The sequence below is a fragment of the Meriones unguiculatus genome, chromosome 3 (genome assembly GCF_030254825.1).
Source record: "Meriones unguiculatus strain TT.TT164.6M chromosome 3, Bangor_MerUng_6.1, whole genome shotgun sequence".
Lineage (NCBI taxonomy): Eukaryota > Metazoa > Chordata > Mammalia > Rodentia > Muridae > Meriones > Meriones unguiculatus.
In genome coordinates, this window is record NC_083351.1 from 39,459,893 (window position 1) to 39,475,428 (window position 15,536).

General features: G+C 38.0%; 1 protein-coding gene across 1 annotated transcript in view; it reads left to right on the forward strand.

Moving 5' to 3' along the window:
* Plppr1 (phospholipid phosphatase related 1) overlaps positions 1 to 15,536 on the forward strand; it is a 268,685-nt gene that overhangs the window by 126,835 nt on the left and 126,314 nt on the right. Inside the window, exon 2 of the mRNA XM_060379893.1 lies at positions 6,779 to 6,886. Coding sequence (XP_060235876.1) covers positions 6,824 to 6,886 — 63 coding nt within the window. The 5' untranslated portion in view covers positions 6,779 to 6,823. The remainder of the gene's footprint in view (positions 1 to 6,778; positions 6,887 to 15,536) is intronic.

Sequence of the window (15,536 nt, forward strand, 5' to 3'; positions counted from 1 at the left end):
TAAGTCTACAGAATGAGAAGACATATTTTTAGGCAAATATTGAGGAAGAGAAGGTGTTCTCGGCAGTCAGAACAGGTTGTGAGAGGGCCCAGAGGTGAGAAAGATGTTGACATATTGAAAACAATGAGTGGCTAAAATGCAAAGAGACTGGGTGGCCAAAGGATGAGGAGTGCTGCAAAATAGGACTGCAGAAATTGACAGTCTGAGAGAGTTAAAGCAAGCTGAGATATTAGCCAGGCAACTTTCTGGCTTGCAAGAGCCCCTCAGTTGGGAGGATCCCAGCAGTGTAAACGCAAGACGCCATTTCATGTCAATAAATACTCTGTTAGTCAAGGACAGTGGTTATCTTGCAGACTGTCTGCTATCTTTTGGGATATAGGACTAAAAAACAAACCAGATATGCTGGTAAATTCACAGGATAAAGCTAGACAAATAGAAGAGCTAGGTAGTACTCACTTTGAGGAATCTGCTTTAGAGAGACTGAGGTACTATGAAATGATTCATATTTAAGCAATTGAGGCAAGTCCCACTGAATAGACCAATGAACAATGGTACCCTGAAAAATCCTGGAACTATCCCTTGGCCTGAAAACTCATCAAAGAGCCCATGAGGACTCTGGGAACCTCACAGGACTCTGAATCTAGTTATTCTCTAAAGAGACAGCCTAATTCAGTTTCACAAAATTATGAATTTTATATTTCTTTGTTTCATTTCTGCCTTGACTTGAGCTGGATCAGGAGGTGGGCCATGGGTCTACCTGGAGAATAGAGTATCATTGCTACCTCCCATTGTACACTGTCATGCTGGACAAGCTTTGAAAAGCATCTCTAACACTCAACAGTGTTTCTCTTAAAAGCCTAAGTATTTTACATTCACCTGAAATTTTGTTCCTATCCCTTAATGGATTTGTTGCTTTAAAAAACATGACTGTATTTTTTCCAGCATTGCAGATGCGATCTGTGATCTTGGCTGGAGATCATGGACTGAATAGAGGTGATCCGGAATAGGGAGAGGCAGTTCATGCCACCCAGGCAGATAATGCACCTTTAGCATGTATTCAGGATGCGCTGCATCTGAGGATTATGCTTCACCCTGGGAACTGAAAAACAAAATGAAACATTCCTCCTACAAGTCATTTTTCATACCTTTCCATTGTCTCCTTTTCACTCGGACCACCTCCTCCTCCTTGCCAATTAGTGTTTGACATCATGTAGAAATAAGCTCTGATTTCTCCCCATTTAATGCTAGCCACGATCTCATTTTATTCTCAAACTAACCTAACTTTTGGAAGTCTAAAAGCATCAAGCTAATTGTAGAATACATCAGGAGATGCTGTTGTTAAGAGCTGGGTTCTGCTGTCACACACACATTTGTTTTCACAAGAAGGTATGACAAGGAAGAGCCATTCCTCGGCCCAAATATTATCCATGATATGATAAATCAAGGGAGTATCTATAAATATTTAGAATTGTAAGTTAGAAAAATGAAAGAATGACAACACCAAAAAAAATTAAGCGTGCTGCAAGGCTTATTATCCATTCCCATTTGTGGCTTCTGGATGAGAAATGTTTTCGTGCTGAAGTTAAATCTGAAAACCGTGCACTCTGGCAGACAGCTAGAGAGTTGGGAGGCTTTTCTACTTACTTTGAGGGAAAGACTTAGCTGTTTGTGAGCTTTAAGAGTTATTTGTACATATCCTTTCTCATGGTAAGTTCCTGTCTCGCACATCCGTGTCAGTGTTCTTTTGAAGCCTCAAGAAATCACATTCTCTCCAAAGCTCAGCTTGTAGAACCTCGGTTATTTCAGCCTACCCACAAGCTAGCCCCACCCAGATCTGGAAGAATGCCAACTACATGTCTGCATTCTCCTCGCCACACAGGGTGTCGTAACTCTTCCCAGGAACTAAGACAGACTCACCTCTGTGATCATCTCTGCTCCATCTTCTGTGATCACTGCTAGACTTGGTCTGCTGTCTAATTGTCTTTAAAGCCATCACCCCATTTATTCTGTTTTTTTTAAATATTTTTATTAATTATTTGAGAATTTCATTTAGCCTAAATGTTCGTCAACTGATAATGAAAATGTGGTACCTTTATATAATGGAATCTGACTCAGCAGTAGAGCAAATGGAATTATGAAAGGTGCAGATAAATGATTGGATCTGGAAAATATTATACTGGATGAGGTTAACTCAGACCAAGAAAGACAAATGTCAAGTGTTCTCATTCACGTGGATCTTAGCACTGAATCTTTTAGATGTATGTGCTTAACTTGTAGTTCCTGTAGAACCAGGGGAGTGTAAAAGTGCAACTGTTATGGAGAGGAAAGAGAAATCTCAGGGAAAGGACTGCCTGTATTTTTATTCTTTTATTGTTTCAAGCAAAAAATCATATTCCAGATCCTTTGACATTGATGAACACAAAATCCCCCAAGGATATTTTAAGCAGCTATATACATTGAAAACAATGTCCCCACTTGAAGGGAACATTTGGGGTTAGTTTTGATCATCACTCCTTTGGTGAGAGAATGCCTGCCTTGTTTGGCATCTTGTATGCAGAGGCTGTCCATAGGGCTAAGCACCCAGAAATGCTCGGGATAACCCACCACAACTCCCTAGACTAAAGAGTCAACAGTGATAGGTCTGAGAAACTTTTCTAAATCAGTGTGGTTTCAAAGTAGAGGCTGTTGGGCTTACTCAAAAAGTTAAGACTTTTGGTATCTTTCTTGTTAGCACCAGGGCCATCTTGGCAAAATCAGTTTAATGTACATTCTGTCTAAGAACAATTTAACTCACATCAAAGTTAGACAGAAAAGTTGCTAAGTTGTGGACCCTCACTTCCAAGGCCATATTTGTTCCCAAAAGCTTTCCCAGACTGGTCAGCTAGTTTCATTTCAAACAGCTTGTAAACGAGAGTAATAACAGCTTGTTATTCCCAAGAATGCCCTCATCCATTTTTAGCATCACTAACATGGGTATTTGATCTTGTATAGTTGTTTTTAATTTGTCTTAAGTTTAGAACAAATTGGAATACTTCTCGTGAACAAGAGGAAATGACATGAAAATTTCAGCGGAAACACATCAGAGGACACTGAAATGAGATTCTACTGGGGTATGATTTGTAATATAGTAATACTTACCTAGAGATGAAATGCTTCATCTGAGCTAATTAACAAGATAGGGTGCTACCTGTTGACATTAATTCTCCTCCTTTCCTACTGTGTTTCCATTTGATATGTAAATACCCAATCCTGAGGTTGTGGCCTTGAGGTATTCTAGCGTGGAGACTTTATGTGTCATGAACAGCAAGTACATCTGGTGACAGCATCCATGTCTCCTTCTTGAATATCCTGTATTGGGCCCGTGTTCTTCTTAAGCATTGGTAGCTCTAAAAGCTTTGCTGAAATTCTTCCCTCTGTTGCCTGACAGGAGAATGCCTGCCTTCTTTTTCGCCAATCAGAACAACCATCTCATTTAACACATCTTTCTCCACATTTATTCCAACTAGGGCTGCCTTATTATTATAAGAGCCCAAAGCCATTTTGCATCTTTAAGCTACCTTCTTCATGAAAAGAAAAAATATATATATTTTATAATTGATTTGGTATAAACGTGAACATATTATATACAAAAATATTTTCCTCTTGCTTCTCAGAGACTCTCAGATGATGCCTAATTGGAAAGTGTCCAGTTTCAGTGAAGTCTAGTTTCAGTGGGTAGGGGATGGGGGATGTGTTGGGAAGCCCGGACTTTATATTGTCCCCAGAGAACCTGCACTTCCCATTCATAAGACAGTATTGCTGGCATCCTCCACCTACTGGAGTATCAGAAAATGTATAAGACACAGGACTCAATAAAAAACCTGAACCTTATAATAACCCAGACTTTAGGGAATGCCAACATGATGTATTATTTAGAATTGCATTTTTAAATAGAAAATGGAAGATGCCTTTGAAATTTTGATAGGAATTGGACTATTTTCGGTAGCCTGGACTTTCTTTTTGAGGCAGAGTATCTCTGTATAATAGTCATGGCTATCCTGGAACTAGTTTTGTAGACCGGGCTAGCTTCAAACTCTCAGAGATCCACGTGCCTCTGCTGGGATTAAAAGTGAGTGCCACCACATCCAGCTACTCTGGACATTTTAAATATATTTATTCTTTGCATCCATTAACATTTCCCTTTGTGGGTATCTTCTTCAATTTCCTTCATGAGGGTTTTGTCATTTTTAGCATGGAGTTATTTCACTTATTCCTAAGTGTAAGGATGTTATTATGAATAGAACTGTTTTTCTCACTTGTTTTTCATATCTCTCATTGCAAGTGTAATAGAAATGCAACATGGTTTGTGATGGGAGACTCTTCTGAGGGTTGTGTTTTGTGGTGAAGCATGGAGCATATTTTACTTTAATGCCATTGATTCACTCTTCAAAGGCTATTCCTACCAGCTGTGAGAACAGCATCCGCTGCTCCGTTAGGCACTATCAAACTTGCCCCTTTATTCTGCTCTTAGAGATGTGAAGTGTTTCCATGTTATTTGCTTTCATTTTCATAACCTGAATTAGTAAGTAAGTTTGTAGATATTTTCATTTCATTGGTGATGTGAATTCCTTCTACAGCTTATTTATTTACTATACTTCAACTAAGTTGCTAGTCTTCTCTAAAAATTTCTTACACTTATTTTATCTCAGCATTGATTTATATCTCCCACATTTTAAAATTGCAGTTGAAAATCTGGATGAGTATAATAAGGTAATAAATTTCTGTATTTAATGGTCTTTGAAATTAAGTTCTCTAATTAAAATTGTTATATTAGCAAAACGTGCATATAAAATGTATCATTAGGAGCTGAAAATCAAGCAAGAGTTGGGAAGAAAATAATTATGAAACATATATTTAATAAATGACAAGTGTCCAAAATATACAAAGAGAAATTACTCCCTGAAAATAATACAGTGAACAAGCCAGCCACAAAGGTTGCAAGATTTGAACAGACATTTTACAAAAGGAGTTGTAGTATACACACAGAAAGATGATCAGAGCTATCTATTATCAGTAAAGTAAAAGTTTAAAACCACAGTGAGATATTTTTTCATACTAGAATCACTATAATTAAAAAGGTTGACCAGAAAAATGCTATATTGAGGATGTGTAGAAATGAGACTATTGATATATTCATAGTACAAATTTGGAAGGGCATAATTACAATTACAAGACAGTGTCTCAAAAAAAGAATAAAAAAAGAATACAGTGTCTCTTTTTTCATTTTGTTGCTATTTATTAATTCTATGTAAAAATTACTTAAAATACTATGTATCTCATACCTTTGCTTCCCCTGGTAACCTTTATTACTTGGACATGAACAGTTCTTAAATGTTTTATATTTATGCCATTACAGTTAGTCAATGCTATCAGAAGATCACATCTGCATTATAAAGAATTATGAGTGAATTTTAAGATATTTGAAGAAAGTAAAATTGAACAAAACAAGATGTTACTATTAATTCAATGTGTAAAAGAAGATGTGTGTTCCTTTCTTAGTAAAGACAATATTAGTTATTCCTCAATTCCAATGATGAATGAAAAAGTAATAGCTATATTATGGACATTATTTCAAAGCAAATAATGTTCATTTAAATTCTTAAAAGATGCCAGAGATTTAAAATTGTATATTTTGATGAATAAAGATTCCAAAGAACATAAATTATGTTTGATCAAAGAAAAATTTAATTAACAATTGAGAATATGGCATCTTAAAATGAGAACAAAATCTATTTTAAAACTTTACTTTGCAAACAGGTAAGGTATGGGACAACTTGAAAAAGAGAAATTAGCTAAATGAAGACAGTAGTAGATGCAGTTGGCTATTCAAGCAGTCCTGCAGTTCCCATATAACTTCATATCAAAATTTCCAAGAACTGACAGTCTTAATGACCTAGAAACAGAGTAAGTGAAGAGCAACAAGTAGCCGGCTTAGAGCATTCGTGACCTACGTGCAGCATTGTTTGGGAAAGAGAATAAAATATATCGTGGAATGCTTCTTTTTAATCTGGAAAGTCTCATAAAAGTCTAAAATCTCAATCTAAAAATCTTCTATTTCCTAATAGAAGAAAAATTTCAGTTCAGAGCAGGACAGAGATGACCTAATAAAATATTTAAGAGTGATCTGCTACTGCCTGGTTCCTCCATTCTTGTAAGTATAGAGAATGGATTATTGCTTTAATGTTTCATGTTGGGGTCGTATACACAGGTCAGGGGGCACCTGGAAAGATAAGTCAGTGCTATATTAACCCGAAGCACTGAAGACTGTGTAGTCCAGAGCAAGAGCAAATAATTACAACTCGGGAAAGAACAGAAAGATTATTGTCTGTAGAGGAAAGGGCAGAGGCAATAAACAGACCAAACAAGGTTGTAAACCAGGATTAGATACAGGTGGGAGAATTCCTGGCAGGATGACAAGAAAAGTTTGATGCCAGAAACCGTGTTTTGTGGCAAGACAGCAGTCTACTGGGTTGAGAAAGACACAGTGCAGTGCCCCAAGTGAGAATCCTGTTTGCTGCAGCTGTTTGCATGAGTTCTGTGTGTGGTCAGTTTTCCTCTAAGACTATCTGTCCACAGCTGGGCATGTATTTGGTTCTAGCTTACTTATGTTGTAGATCAACGTTTTTGCCTTGTTTGCACTGAGCCTGCACATCTAGAAAGTAGCTGGCATTTTTGTGTACCTGCTCACGGGACTTCTCGACACAGAGTTCTTACACCTTGCAATCTATTTCCGTTTCAGCCTGGACAGTCTCAGACGGAGTAGTGTCAGCACATGGTTTGAGACATGGCTGTCGGAAACAACACTCAACGCAGTTACTCCATCATTCCGTGTTTTATATTTGTTGAGGTAAGTATATTTTTAAAGCTATGAACAAGTTGTAATAACAGATGTCATGCTGGGAACATGTATTCTCTTATGAAGTTACTTATGATTGGATCAAATTTTGATGGCACAAGGAGACTTAGATAATTTTAAAAGGACATTTAGTGAATAAGAAACCAGAAGTAATAAGAAGGTTTTGAGACTGTGTCTTTGGAACAGAGTACATTTTTATTCTGTTTCTTTTGTTTTCAATGTTCTTGTGAATATATTAGTTATAAAAGTGAATGCAGCACTTTAATTAAGTTCTTCTTTAAAAATCAATATCCTTTTCCAGAAATTCAATAAGGCAGTTTACCAATGTTGCTAGTTGGTGGTCTTTTGCCTCTGGAGTTTATGGATAGATAGAACAGAATTGGCCATTTCCACTATGCATTTTTCCCTGTGGTGTTAGGAAAGTTTGGATGATATATTTCTTGTCATGCATTTCTGAATTGCTTCACTTTTCTCCTGCATCTGTTCTGCTAGCTTCCAACATCTTACCCCACAGCCCTTCTCTCTATGGAGTATTTGCTATGGAGAAGACAAAAACGTTGACATTTGAGAAAATTGGGGGTCATTTCCAAACTTATCCAAGAGTAAAATGTAGATTTTCCTTCTATATCATTGCTTTGGTATTCTTGAGATAAGTCATATGAGGGATTATTTTATCTTAAATATAAGGCTTAAAATATGAACTGGAAAGCGCTGGAAAAGTGCCTGGGTATCCATCTAGTCTCGATAACTGTGTGAATAGTTGTCTCATTTCAAGGGCCAGCTGTAGCATCTTCTATGTTGTACATTTTGGGGTCTGACTAGGGATTATTGTGTTGAAATGCGTGAAACGAGCTCTTAGGCTAAACTATGACCTACGGTAACAACATCAGACTTTCAGTAACTGTGAGGGTCCCCCACCCTTTAGTTTGCTTGCTTTTCTTTTGCTTTGGACACAGAATCTCCCTTCTCAGTATAGACTGCTTTGACGTCATGGCAATCCTCCTGCTTTAGCCTCGTGAGTACTATTATGGGCAAGTATGACCACACCTAGCTGGTAACTTTTTATGTGCAGCCTATGAATCATAGTGGCTTTTTAAGTTTAAAGCCATTCTGATCTGTGTGTTTTCTCTGGTGATCATTTTGGGGCAGTTTAGTGTTACCTGGCAGTTTGTTCCCTGGTTGATATTTGTGAATGTGCATGCTGGTGTTACAGAATCTAGTGGGGAAAAGGTCAAGTTCATATAGAATTAGTTAGGCTAAAACTCTGGACACATAGGCAAAGAATGTATCTCTCCAACATGCACACATTACCTTTAACTTACAATGTTATGGACAGCACCGGTCAGATAGTCCAACAGAGTGTATGAGTTGTGGGTTCTAGCTCTTCTTGTTGAAATTGTCATTGATGAAAGGAGCTCTTCTTTTTTCCTTGCTGCTTATGCAAAACACGTAAAGAGAATATTGTTTTCTTTTTCAATGTTTTCTTTTTTGTTGTTAAAAATAAAATTTATAGTATTCCTAGAGGATGCTGGAAAATAGGTCACAGGTCATCATGTTTATTCTCCCAGCACACTTTTATTTCAGATTCACCCTCAAATCCAACAGGAACCAAGTCTCAAAGTAAAGGATACTTTATTCCTGAAAACTTTACCTTCCAAAGGCTTTTATCTCTCTAATGTGTGAATGATGAGCTTGGCTGGTGAAGCCGAAGCTAGAGAGAGATAAATTAATCCTTCTATGGTTCCCCTTGGTGCTGTCATAAATCTGAGTTTAGAAACCTGGAAAAGAAAAAAATGGTTTATTCTTTTCTCTTTTTTCCCCCCTGTATCCATTCTTATTTTGTACAGGAGTTCACGGTGTATCAGTAGTCTCTTCTGAATAGGAAGGGTGGGTGGGGATTAGGGACAGAACTTAGTTGAAAATAAAAGTTGAAAATAAAAAAAATAAAAGTTGAAAATAAAAAGTTGAAATAAAAGTTGAAAATAAAAAAAAAAAAAGAAAGAGAACCTTAAGGTGGCTCCCCTGAGTCTCATCTATTTCATTCATTAAAAAATAGATTTTTTTAAAATTCTTCCAGGCACTGCAACAAGAGTATCAGAAAACACAGCACAAATCACTAGGTTAAAATGTCAATTACATCAATGACTATTGCTTTTTAATTAGGAAAGACATTAAGCATAAGAAAACAAATCCCCAAATTTACCTCAAGAGCAAAACTTATAATTTTGCCATATTTTCTTCAAATGTTTTTTGGGTTTTTTTTGTTTGTTTGTTTTGCTGAAAGAAAGTAAAATGTTGCAGATGTGGCCAAAGTCTTAAATCATAGAATATGATCCACGTGTACCTTTTACTTTTATACATTATTAATTAAAAATATAATTCCCTTTCCTCCATCCACCTCTTTCCTCCAACTCCTTCCATGCCCCTCATTCTCAAATTGATAGCCATTTCTTCCATGATTATTTTTGTTACTTATACACATACACTTTTACAAATATATAAATTCAACCTAAAGAGTTTATTTTTGTTTTTTGTGTATGGATGGCTTCAACTGACTACGTTGTAGTGAACAAGCAGTTGGGGGTTCACTCTGGAGAGAGACCAGCTCTCCTCTGTAGGTACACTGCCTTTCAAAGCAAAGAAAAATTACTCTGACAGAGGCTGAGGGCAGCATTTGCCTTTGTGTATAAAGTTAAATATTTAGAGGGTAGTTTGATGCCATGTCAATTTAGCTAAACAACAGTAGTAAGTTTTCTCTTTTCAGCCATAGGATTTTTGTTGGATTTACAGTGAATTCTCTCCTGTGGAATGAGCCTCTAAGCCAGACAGAGACAGTTGCTTACTCTCATAACAGGCGTGCCACTGTTGCATGTGAGGACATCTTGTCTGGCAGGTTGGTGTTGTAGATTAAAAGTTTCGCTTCTAGTTAAGTCCGTTAGTGTCTTTTCTCCACTGGCAGCCTGTAGAGCACAGTCTGGTACTACGAAAGCTAACCAGCAGAGAGGAAGCTTTCAGCTCAAGTCATCCAGGGTGTGCTGCATCTTCAGCAAAATGGTTTTACAAATTATTTCTGGCGAATAACCAAGACAAGTGACAAGAGTACTGTTTTGTAGACCCGAAGGCCTCCCTGATCAACAGTTGCTGAGGAGATATCCAACACGTAGTACTGGGGCAGCATTGCCAGATATCCGTGATTTCACCTTCTAGCACGTTTCTCTGCACCTATACTTTTTAATTGAATTGCGAATAGGTTTCCTTTTGTCTATTTCACACACCCTTCATTTCAGCTAACCCTACCTCTATGGTTACCTCCCATTCCAATTTAAACCTTTCTGTTGCAGTATTCCTCTCTCTAGTTTCATATCACATGCATTCTACTATCTACCTCTGTTGGTATAAAGTTCTTGTGGAATGTATACAATTTACCTTGTTCATTCAAATGCTGATTTCTCTCCCCTACTATCTGGTTTCAATCCGGACATTGCCTTGTGATGCTTATTCTACCTCAAGTTTGTGTAAACATGCCACCATTTGTTCTCTGTATTTCAATAAAACAACCAGCCAAAGCTGAGCGATAAGAGAATAGGGTGAGACATCGTGGTCCGGAGGGGAGGAGAAAGAAGCAGGTGGGAAGGAATCTGGGAGGAAAGATCGGCAGGAGAGGACTTGGAACCACTAAGAGAGACTAACAGGACCTTAGATATGATTAAAAGCAAGTATAATGTGGTAAATCTGAATGGTAGGAAACTATGCAGGCCTGAAGGATTAGGATGGAGTAATCATTGCCCAGCATTGTGCTCTAGGTTAGGTAAATACATCCTACTCTCTATGTGGTGATTTGGGTATACAGCTGGTTTATGAATAACCACTGTTTAACTAAAAGATAAATCAACATTAAATATTAATAATCAACAACATACTTCCATGATGGCATTCTCTATCCCAATGGACCTTTTCTGGTTTCTTGGCTTCTACAGGTACTCCAGGCTAAATACACACATATGAAGACTGAAACAAGGGTCTGGATCTGAGAAAGGACATGTGATATTTGTCTTTCTATACCTGGGTTACCTCAGCATATTTTTTTCTAGGTCTATCTATTTACCTGCAAAATCCATATTTCTGTGTTTCTGTACAGCTTGATAAAAAATCCACTGTGTATGTGTAACACATTTTAATTATCGGCTTATGGAAATCTAGACTTTTATTTTCTAGATATTATTCAGTGGTGAACATGGAGGCTACTGAGTCGTTTGGGTATATGCCCAAGAGAGGTGTAGCCTGGGCATGCAGTAGTTCCATTGCTACCTCTGTGAGAAACCTCCACACTGAATTTATACTGACACATTGAGATAGTGAACAAGAGTTCCTCTTTCCTCACTTCCGTGCTGCTATTTGTTGGTATTTGGTCCACAGATGATTCCATTCTGACTGGGGTGAACTGACGTCTCAAATAGTTTTAATCTTTAGTTTATCCTTTAGCAGGTTTTTCAGAAGTCATAAATCATAAAGATTCTTAATACTTGCCTGACGTTGGCTTTTATTGTGATAACTAAGGGACTGTCACTTTACTTGGCATTGGGTCTCCATGGCTGGGGCAATCAACACTATTCTGCTCCCTGACTTTATTAGTGCTGTTACAAACTCCTCCAGCATTACTCTTTTCAACGGGTGATCTACTTTTTCTTTTCAGTTGATTGTAATATTTGCCCCCTTTGCCTGGGTGTGCTCCAGTTTCTAAGTGTGAATTTCCACTATGATTTGTTTTGTGTTTTCACTATGAATGACATATAGCTATATCATCATGATTAAAATGTTCTCTTGTTGAAGGAGAGGAGGGCTCATAAGACTCAAAAAAAAAAAAAAAAAAGCAAAAGTTACAACAGTTAGAAAGTTCTTGGAACTTAACAAGGTTCACAAGGTCGCTCTTCAAGATTATAAAAGCAGTGAAACAATTTCTGGGGACTATCCCGCTGGCTGATATAGACGGTGAAGAAAGCTGCAAGGATACAGCTCTCATGAGTCATCACCCAGACCTGACTGGGCTTTCCAGTGATTTAGCTGCCTTTGCATCACCCATGCTCTTGTAAGTCACCCCAATAAAGTCACTGGCTCACTCAGTTAGAATAGAGAGAAACCATTTTTTTTTCCATCTGGCATTAATGCCCTCTCTGGGTGAATAGATGTTTGTTCATGCCCTCCCCCAGGAAAGGTCACGCAACAGCGAACACTTAAGCAGTGTTCCATTTTCTTTTCACTCTAACAACTTTCTGTATCCTATGTCTTTCTACTTCTTTCTACACTTCTCCTCTTTGCTCATCTTGCTTCTATTTAATTTATATAAATTCTCTGTTTGTTTTTTTTTAAACTTCCTACTTCATAGTGTTATTTCATAGCTTTGGCTTTCTTTAATTTCACATACTCTCAGAATTATGTGCTGAAATTAGTCCTGTTATTTGTTGTCTCTGCTGCCACAGCTCACGTAGATAGATTCTTTTAGGATTCATGGGGTATTATGTTTGGGTATTATGTTCATTTCAGGAGATCTCCAACTTCTCGTCTCACAACAGCAACCAGGGGCAAGGGGGAAGCAGGAGCAGCATTGTTCTTTCTCTGAGCTCCACACTGTGGGCTCTGGCATTTATTCTCTCTCCAGAGTCCTCAGATTTAAACTATCTGCAGCTGGCAAAGAACTCCTCTCAGAGCCCAAACAAAGCAAATAATCAGCTGCTGTGGACTATCTGAATCAGTTCCACATCCCACACCTGGGACCAAAACATAAACATGTTTATATCCACAACAGGGTATGTTTGGTTTATTTCCGGTAGTTGGTGAGGAGAATAGATGTGACTCGAAGTCTAGAATTCAAATTTCCTGGTGAAGGAGGAACTTGCTTGGAATTTGCTTGGGGTGCTGCCTGATGGTGTAGTAAGCAGCATTAAAGGTCTCATGGCAGTAACAGCATTGCCCTTAGCAGTTCTGAAATTGTACAAAAAAAAAAAATGAGAGGGGATAGTGTTTACAGATCACAAGGGCACATGTAGAAGGTAAGAACAGAGTGAAAGGAGAAGAAGCAAAGCATTACGCAGAAAGTAGGGTGAGTTAAGGCACATGACGAGAGTCGACAAGTCAAGGTATTCTGGAACCCAAGGCCTGGAAGGTTGGGCATCCAGAGTGAATCCTTGTGATCTCTCAGGGCCAGTGAGTTTGTCTCTGACCACAGGCTGTGACACTGAAAGCTTGGCCGGTGGATACTGACCTGAGAGTCTAGAACGTAAAGGTTTTAGCACCACTGAAAGAGAAATCCAGAATCTCTAAAATCCCAAGATGATCCATTGTGCTGTTTCTGACCAATAGACCTTAGCTCTTCACTGATTTGATTACAGTAGAATAAACAAAAAAAAGTAGAAAGTGCTGGACGGAACAAAAGCTGGAGAAATCAGATGGAGTAGGAGAAAGAAAATTCATTTTGACAGGAGACAAAGGCTTTCTCGGCTTTGTTTCTGTGCTCTATAGTCAATGATATTTTGGGGGCTCAAGACACAGGACTTAGAACACAATAGGTAAAAAATAAAAAAAGATAAAATTGTGACAAAGGAGTAGGAGTTTTTCTGTGTTCTAAATTATTATTCTTTGTGTTCTCATTGTACCTTCCCCCTTTTCTGCATCCTGCCTTATCTTGCCTTTTCTTTCTTTATCTGTTATTTCAGCCACACATTTCAGACTTGAGAATCTATAGAAAGACTCTCAACTTCCCTAATGGAAGTGCCTCAAATTGATGTCTCAAGAGTCTAAACAATAACAGTGTGTGCTGTTTTTGCTCTTCCATGCTCCCTTGCAGAAAATAGACATCCGTTTTAGACAAATTTATCCACATACAAATGGATTTCTCTAAGGACAATTTTATTGTATTCTCTGTAAAAATCATTAAACTGTACCATCAAATTCTTTTCAAATATATTTGTGCTAAGACCAAAAGTTTATATAGACCCAAGTTCTCTCAGAAGATATTACTGGGCCTACAAACCTTCACATGATGCATGCAGTCAAGGCTTGATATATATGCATGAAAAAGGGTTTGTTGTTTTTTTGTTTTTCAATTTTGATGGTTGGTTTTATGTGAAACTTTTATTGCCTGTGTCTGACAATTCATTTCTCTCAAATTGAACCTACCAGATGATAATGACAATTCACATCCTGGGGATAAATAATATGATGTTCGGCAAGAACTTGACGATTCTGAGATATTTCTGAGATATTCTGAGATATTTCTCTTCACCCACCTTTCTAGCCTAAGCTTGCAGCTTCTTAGCTTTAGCCATGTTAACTATCTGTGTTAACAGGTCACATTCTAGCTCTTAAATTTTTAAAATTTATTTATTTTTATTACATTTATTCACTTTGTATCCTGCTGTAGCACCCTCCCTCTTCTCCTCACAGTCGCACCCTCGCACCCTCCCTCCCTCTTCTCCCCCTATGCTCCTCCCCTAGTCCACTGATAGAGGAGGTCCTTCTCCCCTTCTGTCTGAGCCTAGCCTATCAGGTCTCACCAGGAGACTAGCTGCACTGTCTTCCTCTGTGGCCTGGCAAGGTTGCACCCCCCAAGCAGAGGTGATCAAAGAGCCAGCCACTGAGTTCATGTCAGAGAGAACCCCTGCTCTTCTTACTAGAGAACCCACATGGAAACTGAGCTGCCATGGGCTATAACTGTGCAGGGGTTCTAGGTTATCTCCATGCATGGTTCTTCATTGTAGTACCAATCTGTGCAGGGCCCCTTAGGCCCAGATTTTTTGGCTCTGTTGCTTTCCTTGTGGAGCTCCTGTCCCCTCCAGGTCTTTCTAGCTCCCCCTTCTTTCATAAGATTCCCTTCACTCTGCTAAAGTTTGGCTATGAGTCTCAGCAGCTGCTTTGATACCCTGCTGGGTAGAGTCTTTCAGAGAGCCTCTAAAAAGGCTCTGAATAAAGACTCTATTCCCTGTTTTTCCTGCTTCAGATGTCTATCCTATTTGTGATGACTCTTAAATTTTTAAACCTAATTTATATTGAAAATATTGTGTAAAATTTTTAATCAAATTTTACTAGTTCCTCATCTACAATGTAATGGAAAAAATGTAAGTTGTTCTGAAGCTTTCTATCTCCAAGTCCTAGCTCTATCATTTGTTGCTGATATAAACTTGAGTTTGTCCTTTAAGATTTCATTTACTTTGTTAAATAGAAAGAAATAGAACTGCATCATGGGAGCTTTTGAAAAATTAATGAGTTGAGGCACCTGAGCATTCTTGCTAAGAAATATGTGCTTGATAAGAATAATTTTAAAGTAACAGTGCTGACACAAAGATAAAAGTAATCCAACTATACAGGTGTGCCTGTGTGCACATGTACACATGCCCATGGACACACACACAAACACACACATGAACACCAAACATTGACAGAGAAGACAACCTCTGAGTAATTTCCTACCCTGATATATGAGCCTTTGGGGCTTAAACAGTTTTGGTGAGAAACTTCAAGAGTGTGCTAGAATAACGGAACAATAAAAATTGTATGACTTTTAAGCTACATTGATATTAATGATAGTAAAAATATTAATGATAACGTTTTTGGACTGTATTTTTGTGTGTAAACATCATTTGAGTAA